We start from the raw sequence: 14137 nt of genomic DNA, 5'->3' as shown, positions 1-14137 counted from the left end.
TATACCATAAAAGAAAAGAATAAAAATATTAAGGAAAAGAAGTAAATTTATGTTAAACCACAACATACAATTTTTTGTTTTCTTTTAATATTTTTTATGGAACATCTTTTATATTTTTAATAACAAATCTAGTTTAACTATCAAAATGACTCATAATTGAAAAAAGATAGAAAAAAAAAATTATATTTAACATAATGTATAATAAAGAAATCCTAATAAAGAATTAAAGAATTTAGTAGTACACATCTTTAATTATATATCCAAACAAAATGTAAATGAATTAAAAGAAAACGTGGGGTAAGGGGACGGGATAGTGGGGGTAGGGGAGTGGGGGTGGTGGGATGAATATTGAATTGAATAAGCATTAAATAGTTTGCTGTCGTTTGATTACAAAACTTATGCGTTTTACACCACAGCATCGGGTACTGTCGTTTTAACCACAGCCCCTAACTATAATCACTGGTACTTAAGCCTGATTGAGTGTATTTTTGGAGGCTGTCATTTATTCAGAAGCTATTCATCTCCTTTTTCATACTACTATTCTACATCGCATCTAACTTTTGATGCTAATGTCAAATCGTCAACATCACATCTCAGATTTATTATACAAGAACTTTGCTAACGATGTCTAATAGCATTATCTTTACCGGTTCTTAATATTTTAACATAAGATTTGGCAAAAAAATCATCAAATTGGGCAGAAAAAATGGATAGCCTAAACTGTGGCTTTTTATATTTATTATAAATAGCTTTTACATTAAAACTCGTGCCGAACCCAAAGTGCATATTCTTTGGGGACGGAGGAAGTATCAGTGAATTATATAATCTTATCGAGTTTTTACTAACGTGGATTTGTCTTTTCATTGTTCTTTTCTGAGAAACATCTTGATAGGTTTGTGCATTGAAATTGGAAATAGCAAAGAGTTTAGAATGTTTCCGTCAAAAAAAAATAGAGTACATTTGTCATTTTTTGTTGTCCACAAAAAATAGGACATATTAAAAAAAGGCAACAATTTCTCTCTTACTAATAATATGGACACACATTCCACTAACACTCTTCTCTTCCTTCTCTCTTACTTTTCCAATTACTTTTTTCCTTTCTCTCTTACTTTACTAATTCTGTATTAAAAGTCATACCATTCCCAAAAGTATCCTATTTTTCGTGGACGAAGGGAGTATTTTACAGAAGGGATTGAAGACATTTATAAAACTTTAGTCTCATTTCAGCTAAAATTTTATTTTTAATTCCATCATTTTATATATATTTTTTTTTTCGGTCAGAATTTTATATTTTTTTTAATTATATATGTTTGTTTAATATTTAAAGTGTGAATCCACAATATAAAAGTTCCAACTTCTAATGATAATTCAGTATAAAATTAAATGGGCCGTGTTTTTAACAAGCCCTATTAGTTGAAGGGGGCCTAACCCAATCCACTTAGCCAACTTATAGCTTATCATGTTGACACTTGACATAGATTTTGGAATCTAGATAAACCTGAATTCCTGATAATTAGAAAATAAATCTAAACATACTCTGTATTATTAAAAAAATATAATCTAAGATTGAGTTGTAAGATTATTTTAGTTACATAAGTTTAATTATGACTAATTATCTCATAATTATATATTTAAAATTGAGTTGTGGGATTCAATCTTATGAACAAATACACTACATATTTAATCCGGAATACTATCTTGCAAACCGAACACCCCTAATAAAATTTTTATTTATATAAAAAGTAAATGGACTAATTCCAATTGACATCCTGATCTCAACACAAAGTAAGAACGCATTCTCACCAAATATAGCTACTACTCTAAATTCGTTTGTGATAACATAACTTTGGTTAAATCAAGAATTGAACAATTTAAAATCAAAAGAATCATTACAACGAACACAAACCTAGAGATAAATAACCAATCTCTATAAGCAAAGGCTACGCATTTTAAAGATAAAAAATACTCCCATCTTTATTGACTCTGAGTTCGTTGGAGAAACTGGAACAAAAGCGTTCGAATCAGGAACCCACCATTCACTGTCTCGTTTGTAGGAGTTGTTAGGATTTAAAGTGATTTTTTATTTAAAAAAAAAAAAAACAGTGTTATATTTCCACTACTCCTCTATTCCAATTGTATAGGCTTGTTTTTCATTTTTGATCTACATAAATAATCTTTAGAAAAAACTCAATCTGCCTATAATTGGAACATATGTAGTGTATAAAAGTGCTCAAGAGTACACAAAATGTGGAACGAACGAAGAATACAAATTGTTAGGGTTTTTTTTTATACATTTTTTGAGGAAATTAAATTGCTAAGATAAAGATAGAAAATTAGTATAGAGGGAATATTAATGGACTTTGCTGTAGTAAATGGTGTGATCATGATAATGGAGTGAAAACTTCCATTTATTTTCAATCACATTGATTTCTAGTAGTAGTTACTCCCTCCGTCTCTCATTACTTGACACAGTTTGTCATTTTGGTCCGTCTCCCATTACTTGACACAGTTTGTCATTTTGGTCCGTCCCCCATTACTTGACACAGTTTGTCATTTTGGTCCGTCCCCCATTACTTGACACACTTCACTTTTTCCATTTTTGGTAGTGGACCTCATATTCCACTAACTCATTCCTACTCACATTTATTATAAAACTAATACTTTAAAAGTAGGACCCACATCCCACTAACTTTTTCAACACACTTTCCATTACATTTTTTAAAACCCGTACCGGGTCAAACCGTGTCAAGTAATGGGGGACGGAGGGAGTATTATTTATGGTCAGCCAGTGCATAGAGTTTTGATTTATGCAGAAGCTAGCATAAATGTGCATCACATAGTTATGTGGGAAATGTCAAATGCTTGATGAATATGAGTGGTGTGTGAATATATATATATATATATATATATATATATATATATAGAGGAGAGTGATCAATTGCTAACTCATCATTTAATTGCTAACTACAACTAATTTAAGGCCATAGGATTTTAGAAAACGTGTGGTCTACAATTTGCCACGTGTAATTTTCATTTTTATTAATAAAATAAAAAAAGATAAAAAAAAACGCCAAATTAGGGTTTTAGATGAAAATGTCAATATAGTGTTTCGGAAATATCAACACAATGCTTTGAGAATGTCAACACGATGCTTTAAGAATGTTAACCCATTGCTTATATTGACATTCTACATGTATTATATTGACATATTTTATATAGTATATTGACATTTCTGCTTTACGAAAAAATTGAAAAATTTTTGATTTTTTTTTCAAATTTGACCTCGGAACATATGCATATATGATATCGTTGGAATCCTTATAAAATTATCTTTAATTTGATATATGTTATATGAATTTAAAGTTTTGGGATTTCTTTTAAAAGTTAGTTATAACTAAACATGTAGTTAATTGACATTAATACCCCTATTGATATTTTATAGAATTAATCATATGGCTTTATTGACGTTTTTTGTTGATCGTATTGATATTTCTTGGTTGATGATCTAGGCCCTTAATTTGAATATCTAATGGCTATTATTTAGTTGTAGTTAGCAATTAGGTATTGAGTTAGCAATATAACACTCCCCTATATAGGGTCCTGTTAGGTTGAGATTTTTGGGCCTAATTGAGAATTGAGATGCAATCTCAGCCACCCATTCACAATCTTAGCGCGATGTCAACAACCTCTGGTTTATGTCAACAGGGGGGTATTTTTGTCATTTCAGCTCTAAAATGTTTCAGCTATATTCAAAACACGCCGGCAAAACTCTTGAACATTTCTCTAAGTTCTCTCCCAAATTTCTTCTACAATTCTGCATCTTCTCTTCCCTTCGTCGCAATTCATCTCCTAATCTTAGACTTCGTTCAGTTTTCTACATCAATTAATTTCCAAAAATGAGGATCGAAGAAGTAGTTGAAGTTGAAGCACCGATTGTAGCCAGAAAAAGGCATTCCAAATCGGCGGTCGTTGAAGTGAATTCTTCAGGTTAAGAAATTGATTCAAATTTTAAGTATATTGCTTCGATTTTAGTGTATTAAAACAGATCTGGATTTGTTTTCTTCTGAATTCGATTTCTGCTGATTTTTTATTGTTGATTAGCGATGGTAGAATCGAAAGAGAAGAAAATCAACAAGGCTGCTGGAAAAAACGAAAGAGAACATGCATCTGCTTCCAGTTAAGGATTTGTTTAAATTTTTAAGATTATTGACATTTCATACAATAGCTATTGACATAGTTATGATAATAGACTTGTGTTTTCTATAAACAGCATATACTTGTCGTTGAGATGATATTGTATATTGTTGACATAGTGTATGCTTGTTTGGATTGCTGTTGACATTATAAACTTTAACAATTAATATAAAAATAATAAGATAATTATGTTTGCTTTAAACATGATATACTTGTTATTGACATAGTGTATACTTATTAGAATCGCTATTGACATAGTCAAATTGACATAATAGTAACCAGATAATTATGTTTGCTATATATGAGATATACTTGTTATTGACATTGATTTATTATGTACTTTATCTATTGACATAATTTTAAGAATATACATGCACTTGCTGTCGATAGGGTATACTTGTTATTGACATAGATTTATTATGTACTTTATCTATTGACATAATCGTAAAAACATGCATGCACTTGTTGTCAACATGGTATACTTCTTATTGACATGATATCGTGTATAATTGATATTGATTTATTCTGCTTGATTTTAAAAAATTTAAGATTATTGACATTTTATATACTAGCTATTGACATAGCTATAATAATATATTGTTGACAGTAGTAGTGTATGTTTGTTTGAATATGTGTTGACATAATTATATTGACATAGTGTATGCTTGTTTGAATGGCTGTAGAAAACATACAAATGTTTCTAGGTCATGTTGTTGCTCATGGACCTTTTAGGGAGGAACGACTCCCCTGTTTTGGTGTTGGTCTTGGATGGCTCTTGTAAGTTTATCTAGCAGTCATTGTCTACTTAATTATTTCAAAATTGCTTTTCTTAAGAGATAATGTATGCGGTGCAGCTGATAGTTTCATGATAGTTGAATGATTTACCATCTTGTTCAGTGAAATAGGAACTTCTCTGATTTTGCTGCTTTTTTGCTAGGTTTATTACCAGTTTCTTTCTGGGTGCAATCCCTTGGTATATAGGAGCTTTTCTACTGCTATGTGTCTGTATGGATGACAGGGAGAAGCCTGGACTCATTGCATGTGGCATAGCTGTAAGTCTTTTCAATCTCTACTAGAATCTCAAGTGTCAATTCATGGATGTTCCCAACAATTAGGGTCTTAGGGATGATGTGTAATCATATTTTGGTGTTTTATGCCTGTTTTTATACAGTGGATTTTGTAATTTTATTGTCCCTGAATAAATATCTGAGGTTTCTCTTGTCAATCAATACCCCCTCCCACCAGTCATCATATGTGTTTTGCTTCTTGATGCAACTGCTTGAGTTGATCTGCACTTGAAAGCCAAACGACTTCACTTGAATCTATGGCCGACAAGTTTCTTCATTTGTCCAAGACGTTCCTTCAAGACAAGTCTGATACTTTTGATCACTGGAAAACAATATCTGAATCAATAGTTATTGCTGAAAAAGAAAAGGAAGTTCTTGAAGATTTGTTTACATATGTTTCTCTGAGTTGACATTAGATTACTCCTACAGTTTATATACTAACATTGTAGAACTAATTTACAAGCAGTATGCAGAAGAAAGAAACAGAGAAAATATCCCTACATCGCCAGGTTATGATCCTAAAGGGGTGAGCCAATGAATCAGCCTCTCCTATCTCACCACCAACCGCAAGCCCAATGGATGACGCACAAGTTGAAGCGAACAAAGAAATGCAACAGGAGAAAAGAAAATAGAAAGTAGAGAATACTGTTACAATAAAATAACTAAAACTAAGATTAAATAGTATATTGTTTTTATAAAATGACTAAATTGTTGTTGACATGGCTTGAAAGTGTAGTTGACATTTGGTTATAATTGTTGTTGACATGATTTGTACGTGTTGTTGACATGACTTATAATTGTTGTTGACATGGTTTCTATGTGTAGTTGACATGGCTTATAATTGTTGTTGACATGGTTCTATATGTAGTTGACATGGCTTATAATTGTTGTTAACATGACTTATAATTGTTGTTAACATGGTTCTATGTGTAGTTGACATAGTATGTAACATAGTTGACGTGGCTTGTACGTGTAGTTGACACGATATGTTCCGTAGTTGACATGACTTGTATGTGTCGTTGACACGATATGCACCATAGTTGACATAATTATATTAGTTGTTGACATGACTAGTATATATAGTTGACATGATTTTTAATTGTAACTAACCTTAAAAACATGAATTATGATTGAGCATAATTAAATTATATATTTAAGTAATCTTAAATTATATGACTACATCTCCATGTGTAAGTAATCTTAAATTATATAGTTGGATGGGTTTTAAAACTATTATTGTGGATTCTGAAGTTTGAACTTAGCAGTTATATCAAATGTTAATCAGTTCAACAAATTGTATTGAAATGTCAACAACCTATAACCAAATATCAACAGCTTGTATAAAGTGTCAACAACTCAGAAAACAAATATTATAATTAACAAAGAAAATTATAAGATCGATGTCATTAGAGAGAAGAATCAAATATCAACAACTAATAAGATAATGTCAATAACTTTTAGTATATGTTAACAACTAAGAAACAACTCTGATTGTTGTTGACATGGCTTGTATGTGTAGATGACATGACTTATAATTGTTGTTGACATGGTTTCTATGTATAGTTGACATGGCTTGTACGTGTAGTTGACATAGTATGTAACATAGTTGACATGGTTTGTACGTGTAGTAGACACGATATGTACCGTAGTTGACATGACTTGTATGTACCATTGACACGATATGCACCATAGTTGACATAATTATATTAGTTGTTGACATGGCTAGTATATATAGTTGACATAATTTTTAATTGTAATTAACCTTAAAAACATGAATTGTAATTGAAATTGAAATGTCAAGCCTGGACGCCCTCATCAGCGAGTAGCACGAAGGCAAGTCTGACTCCAACTTGTATTGAAATGTCAACAACTTATAACCAAATGTCAACAGCTTGTATAAAGAGTGTACAACTCAGAAAACAAATCTTAAAATTAAAAAAAAAAAAAACAAAATCATACAATAGATGTCAATAGAGAGCAAAATCAAATATCAACAACGGGTCTTGTTAGGTTGAGATTTTTTAGCTTAATTGAGAATTGAGATGCATTTTCAGCCACTCATTCACAATTTTCGCGCAATGTCAACTCAAACATTATGTCAACTAGGGGGCATAATTGTCATTTTCGCGATGTCAACTACGGAGACATTATGTCAACTACGATGTCAACAACAAATGTTATTTATGGGAACCACGATGTCAAAAGCAAATGTTATTTATGTCAACTATTATGTCAACAGCAACATTTTACAAATAATTAATGTCAACAACGATTATTTTCATGTCAACGGCCTATATTATTTATGTCAACAACAACGTTTTACATATAATTCATGTCAACAACAATGTTTTACATATAATTCATGTCGTTGAAGCCGGATTTGACTGCAGAACAATACAGCAACGATCCAAGGGCTTTTGCTGCGAAGTCCACTATACGCTCCCTCACAGCTGCTTTAAACTTGTTAAATGTCACCTTCCCATAAAATAGCACCTGTCAACTACTCAAACATTATGCCAACTAGGGGGCATAATTGTCATTTTCGCGATGTCAACTACGGAGACATTATGTCAACTACGATGTCAACAACAAATGTTATTTATGGGAACCACGATGTCAAAAGCAAATGTTATTTATGTCAACTATTATGTCAACAACAACATTTTACAAATAATTAATGTCAACAACGAATATTTTCATGTCAACGACCTATATTATTTATGTCAACAACAATGTTTTACATATAATTCATGTCAACAACAATGTTTTACATATAATTTATGTCAACAACATTTTTCATAAAATTTATGCCAACGTCCTATAAAATTCATGTCAACAACAAACGTTATTATGTCAACGAGCTATATAATTCATGTAAAAAATAAACATTTTCATCAATTTAGTCAGTTGCAACTTCAAAACTGCTGCATCTACAGATATAGTGTCTTACAAGATCCCAGACTTTCCATCGTTTGTGGAAGCAACAAAATCTATTCTAACAAAATCTATTCTAACAAAATTAGAAGAATATCTCAGTCGATTTTCAGTCAGATGCTAGTGAGTACTATTGTTCCAAAATTTCACAAACACAGATACAAGAAGTCATTCCAAAAGTTCCATCCAATAATTCGGTAACTACAAGTGAACAAAGATTCTAATGAATCAAACACCACATTAATCTGCATTTGTTAGAGCAAGGCAACATTGTATACATAAGTAAAACAAACAATTGCAACGCATTTCCACATCAATCTGAAAAATCCAAAGCATCACACAAACAATTCGATTCATCTCCAACAAACTATCTTCCAATTCATGTTTCAACATCATTGAAGCAAGCCACGTTATCATAATAAATTAATACAAGAGTAAAATTAAAGCTTACGCAGTGGTCTCTTGTCCGCGCCCTTGAGTCCCGGTGCTGACAAAGAATCCGACAGGCTTGTGTAGTTGACATTATACGTGTGTAGTTGACATGAATTGTATATGTAGTTAGACATACATTATATATGTAGTTGACATGGATTGTACACATAGTTGACATTATATATGTAGTTGACATAGATTATATATGCAGTTGACATTAAAAAAGGAAGATAGCTAAATCTTGAATCTATCTCTTAGCAACTAATTTGCATTTGGAGAATATCACCAAACACCTGGAGTGCATTATAATTAACCTTAAATTTGAAGAAATGCTCATAAACCACATTGCTCTAATCAAAACAAAGCATTACATTCAACTTCAAAAAGGAACAAATTCAACCACAAAACCTGTACCAAGTTAGCGATTTCCAACCATATTATATTACAGATCCAAATTAATAGAGTAAAGATAAATGTTGCTAATATTCCCACATAGAACATCCAAATACTCTCATCTGATAAACAAAACGAAACAAATAAAAGCAGGCGTAATCAATCAATAATCAACACTGATTTAAATGTTAAATATCGAGATAAAAGTTCTGAGAATAAAAAGGAATTTCGGTGTATATAATTTATCAAAATAAAAATGCAGCAGCCGTTGCTGCGGTCAACCAAGACCATGAGATGCTATCTATCATCACTCTTGAATATCCTAATTTCCCCCAATTTTAATCGCCCTCTCCAAATTCTCAGCTCCAATTTTCTTTCTCACACATCTGTAAGCCAGGTAAGCATGTGCGGCTGTGTGGAAACAGATTTCTTCTCCTCAATTTTCGATCTCTGACTTCTTCTCACCAAATCTCCATCATTCTCGTTTCGACTGCGCTTCGATTAGGATACTGAGCCTTTGCGGATCGGCTGCATCAAGTAATTGGAGGGGATTCATTTCGAGTCGACGTCGGAATTCAATTCGTTACCTCTCGAGGCCGATTTCGGTGAGACAGATCACTGAGACAGATCTGAAATTGAGAACAGTTGTTGCTCATGAAATTGAGATATAGTTAGATGGATTCAGTTGCTTCTAATCTCAATTAACAAATCCAGAGAGATCGAGATCGAGAAATCGGCTGTATTGAATAATTGGAGGAGCCTAGACAGCGGCGAGGGGAGGACGGCGCGGTGGGTGGAGTTCTGGAGCGAGGCAGCGGCGGAGGAGCTCGAATTCGTCGTCGCTGGAGAGGTGCATCAGATCGGATGCGCTAGAATTTGGTGGGAGAAGAATTGAAGAACGGAAGCGGCGAAGATGTTTGTTTTCATTTGTTTTCATTGAATTTACTATTATACCCTTTCATAATAAATTAATCTAAAAATATTTATTGTGTGGCAAAATCTGGACCACTCATTTAATAAAAATGAGTGGCTGTCATTGCATCCCATTTCTCAATTAGCCTAAATAATCTCAATTGATCACAATATATATATATATATATATATATATGTGTGTGTGAGGAGTAGTGCTGAATGACCACATTATGGCTACCCACCACCCAAAATTAAATTTGTAAATTTAATTGGTAATTATTAAAATAAAATATTAGTTGTAGTCTACGCAAAATTTTAAAAAATGACTTACATACCCTTTACATGAATTGGTCGGAGAAGATGTCGAGGCGAGCAGCCAGCTATGGGAGGACGAGGAAGTGTTAACCGCGTCTTATAAATTCGATCGAATTCATATGATAGCACAGGCAATTCATGAACTCTATAATAATAGTAAGTAGTATGTAATGAGCTAAGTTATTTTCAATGGATCATTGAAGTGAATATTTCAAGGCTCTTATGAAGATACAAAAAACACTTTCTCCATGGAAGATACCCTATAGACTATAGTCTTGAACTTTTGTGAATTCACGGCTTGTAGGAATAGGAAACAGAAAAAGGAAGAACTCTTTAGGGAAATTGTTCAAACATGAACTGTTTGAACAATAAAAATTAAAAATGATCCCACAATAGAAAAGATCCAACTTTGAAAAATAAGGCCAATGTATTTTAGTGGGCTTCGCACGGCTCATTTATTCGTCTTACAGTCGTCCGCCTTTAGTTACAATTCATTCTTTGATTTTCTTCGGATATGATTCAATAATCATATTTTTTCATTTTGCTTTATTTATTAATTATTAATTTTATAATTAAAACTCGTACAGTCCACTGCTAAGATTGTATTTGTCGACAAAAGTATTATGGATGTTGTAGCCTTGTAGAAATGAATATCAAGCATATTTATTGTGTATAATATGCAAAATCAAAAGAAATACAATAAAAAAGGAAGAAACAACTCAAACAAAGATGAATAGAAGATTAGCAATAGTATCAAGAAACGCACAATTCTCTTTGTGGCTTTGAATTAAGTTCCCCGGAGTGTTGGTGCAGCTCTGGAGCGTCTCTTTCTCTTCTTCGTCTTATATTTATATCCAACGCCAAAAAAGAATTCAACCAACCATCTTGGCTTTCCATATCGAATAACACAATAACCCATACCAAGTCCAACTATGAATCCACATCCATATCCCATTACTACACTTTTCCACCCAAATCCATCTATAAATTCACCTGCTTCTTCATCTTCGTCTTCATCTTTTGGTCCACTCTTGTCATTGCATTTTCTTGTCAACGGAACTCCACATAACCCAATGTTTCCCACATACGAATCATTCTCAAATGTGGAAAACTGGTTAGATCGTGGTATTAAACCCACCAGATGATTCATTGAAAGGTTTGATTTGGCAAGAAATGTCAACCTTGTCAATTCACTTGGGATTACTCCATCCAAATTGTTTGAAGACAAGTCTAAGGATTCAAGCGCACTCATGTTTCCAAGAGATAAAGGTATATTTCCTATGAGGTTATTGCGCGACAAGTTTAAGTATTTGAGAGACTTAAGATTTTCTATTGAACGAGGAATACTCTCTGAAAAGCTATTGGATGATAAGTCAATTATCGTAAAGGCATTCAACAATCTATCTAATGATTGATCCAGACCTTTCAACGTGATTATCATATCCAAGGAATATAACATATTTGTGTTGTATCCCTTGATCACGTCTATCATTGCTTTGAAATTTTTGACATATCTTTCAGGTAGAGAGCCAACAAATAAATTCCGAGATATATCTAAAACTTGCAACTGAGGAAATGTAAGATTAGTTAGTGAAGGTAGTGACATGTTACCACCAAGCTTGTTGGACCTCAAGACAAGCACCCGAAGTCGAGGGAGAGCTTCCATCCAGTACGGAAAATTGCCATGTATTCTATTATTTCCGACGTCGAGGAGCACTAGACTTTTGCAATTCACTAAGGATTTAGATAACTTCCCTTGCAATTTGTTTCCATTCAAATTGATGGACACAAGACTGCACCTCTTGCTAAATGTTGATGGAATGTTGCCACTAAAATGATTTTCATTTAAATGGAAGAAGGCCAACGATTTAGTCATGTTTCCAAAGCATTTTGGAATTGCTCCTCCCAAATTATTTTTTGAGAGAAAGAGATTTTGAAGGGATGTTAGGTTGCAGATGGAGGATGGAAGCTCGCCATTTAATCTGTTGGAAAGGAGCCATAAATCCCTTAAACTCAATAGATTTCCAATGCTAGATGGAATTGGACCTGAAATTTGGTACAATTACGAGGATATGAAACAATTTTATATTTTTTACAACTCAAAGTATATACATAGTATTGCAACTGAGATAGAGGACATAAGCTCACCATTTAGTTTGTTGTTGAAGAGTCTTAGTCCATTCAAATTTAATAGATTTCCAAAAGTGTATGGTATTGAACCTGAAAATAGGATATAAATAAGAAACAATTGTCGGAAAAAAAATCACTTGGTATATCTGTGTGAGTATATAATATACTATACTCCGGAGAAAGATATAGAGTAGTAGTATACCACATTATAATAAGGGATATTAATCCCAAAAAATATAAACTTTACCTTAACTTTTTATCTTACTTGTCACACACTTAAAAGAAGTTTAATGTATTATGTAAATGTTTCACAGTTGTCCATGTAGAATAAGTTTTTATCGAAAATATCTTATTTGAATCGGTTTGAGAAATAACAGACGAAATATATAAAATTTGAGATATTTTAGACCAATTTTAAATTAAAATTCATAGAAATTATCAGAATTTGACCAAAATTTATAATTTTAAATATCAATATCCCTTGCTATTAAAATGAAATTTCAGTTCCCAACTAATTGCTTTACTTTTTTAATTAGAGATGGAGGAGAGGAACTCACCATTTAATTCATTGGAATCGAGTCGTAGCTCATATAAATTGGCTAGATTCCCAATAGTGGATGGTATTGGACCTGAAAATAATAAATTAATGGCTTAACAATTTGCTTGTGTTTCCCGAACCTTTTGGTAAAAAGTAATTCAAAGGTCTTGCTTGGTACGATGGAATAGAATGGTGAATAGAATGTGATTTCTATTTTCATTTGTTTGATATGATAAAATAGATAAGGTAATAGATGAAATACAAAGGAAATAAACAAAAATTATAATTTAATTTCTATGTTGAGGATCGAAGTTCACCATTTAAATTATTGTACGCGAGATGAAGCCACATCAAATTTGATAAGTTTCCAATGGCAGATGGTATTGGGCCTGAAAGAAGTTAGTTCAAAGATAAATCTCAAAACAAAAAAAAAATGCATATAGCATTTTACCAACGATTAATTTTTTACTCTACGGACATAATTATTGATATAGGTATTGATAACATAACTACAAATGATGAAATTTAAGTGTTATATATATTTCATCTGTTCCAAAAGAATATGCACTTTGGTTCGATACAAATACGAAATTAGTAAAGTAAGAAAAAAGATGTAGAGAGAAAAAATAATTAAATTATTGTCAGTGGAGAATGTGTCCACTTTATTAGAGAGAGAATTTCTAAAATTATAAAGTATATATTCTTATGATACTGCCTAAAAATGAAAGAGTGTACATTCTTATGAAACGGATGGAGCATATATTGTGAAGGAATGAATGTACTACTATTATGTATAGCGTAACATAAATAGCTACTTTTTTAATTATATACAATTATTACTACTAATATCTAATGAGAAATATTGCACTGATTGTCACTAGCTCACTGCATACAAACTGATGTAGGAGTATTTTGAAAATATGTAATTAAATAGGAGTATATTTTTCACATTCCATGTGATTCAAACCATGGTGCCATGCATCCAATGTTAATCTTTGCGGCCGAATAGATTTTTATTTGTATCTATTGTTAATTTGTGCCATTTTAATTCTTTTAGAGGAATGTTATGCTGAAAAGTTGAGAGTTTTTAATACAACTATACCATATAGGCAACTCCTTATCCAATGGCTATACATGAAAAAGAAATGGTTAGCTTGGCTAGAAAAGTTAAAGAGTTTTTAATACAACTATAGTACTATACCATATAGGCAACTCCTTTTCC

At 32.1% G+C, this 14137-nt stretch overlaps 1 protein-coding gene across 1 annotated transcript; it reads right to left on the bottom strand.

The window, feature by feature from the left end:
- Positions 1-11034: 11034 nt before the first annotated feature.
- On the bottom strand, positions 11035-12293 carry LOC148932083 (receptor-like protein 9DC3). The gene has a single exon (XM_089064246.1). The coding sequence runs from the start codon at positions 12121-12123 to the stop codon at positions 11035-11037; it is 1089 nt and encodes a 362-aa protein (XP_088920372.1). The 5' UTR covers positions 12124-12293.
- Positions 12294-14137: the final 1844 nt, after the last annotated feature.

The sequence above is a fragment of the Salvia hispanica genome, chromosome 2, assembly GCF_029641045.1.
Source record: "Salvia hispanica isolate PSC_SH4W2 chromosome 2, Shi_PSC_v1, whole genome shotgun sequence".
NCBI classification, from domain to species: domain Eukaryota; kingdom Viridiplantae; phylum Streptophyta; class Magnoliopsida; order Lamiales; family Lamiaceae; genus Salvia; species Salvia hispanica.
Note: the sequence above shows the minus strand (reverse complement) of the source record. Positions and strands in the feature narration are given on the sequence as shown.

Excerpts from the sequence above, each read along its gene's own strand:
- LOC148932083 (XM_089064246.1), bottom strand. The coding sequence starts at position 12,123 with ATGACTAAATCGTTGGCCTTCTTCCATTTAAATGAAAATCATTTTAGT.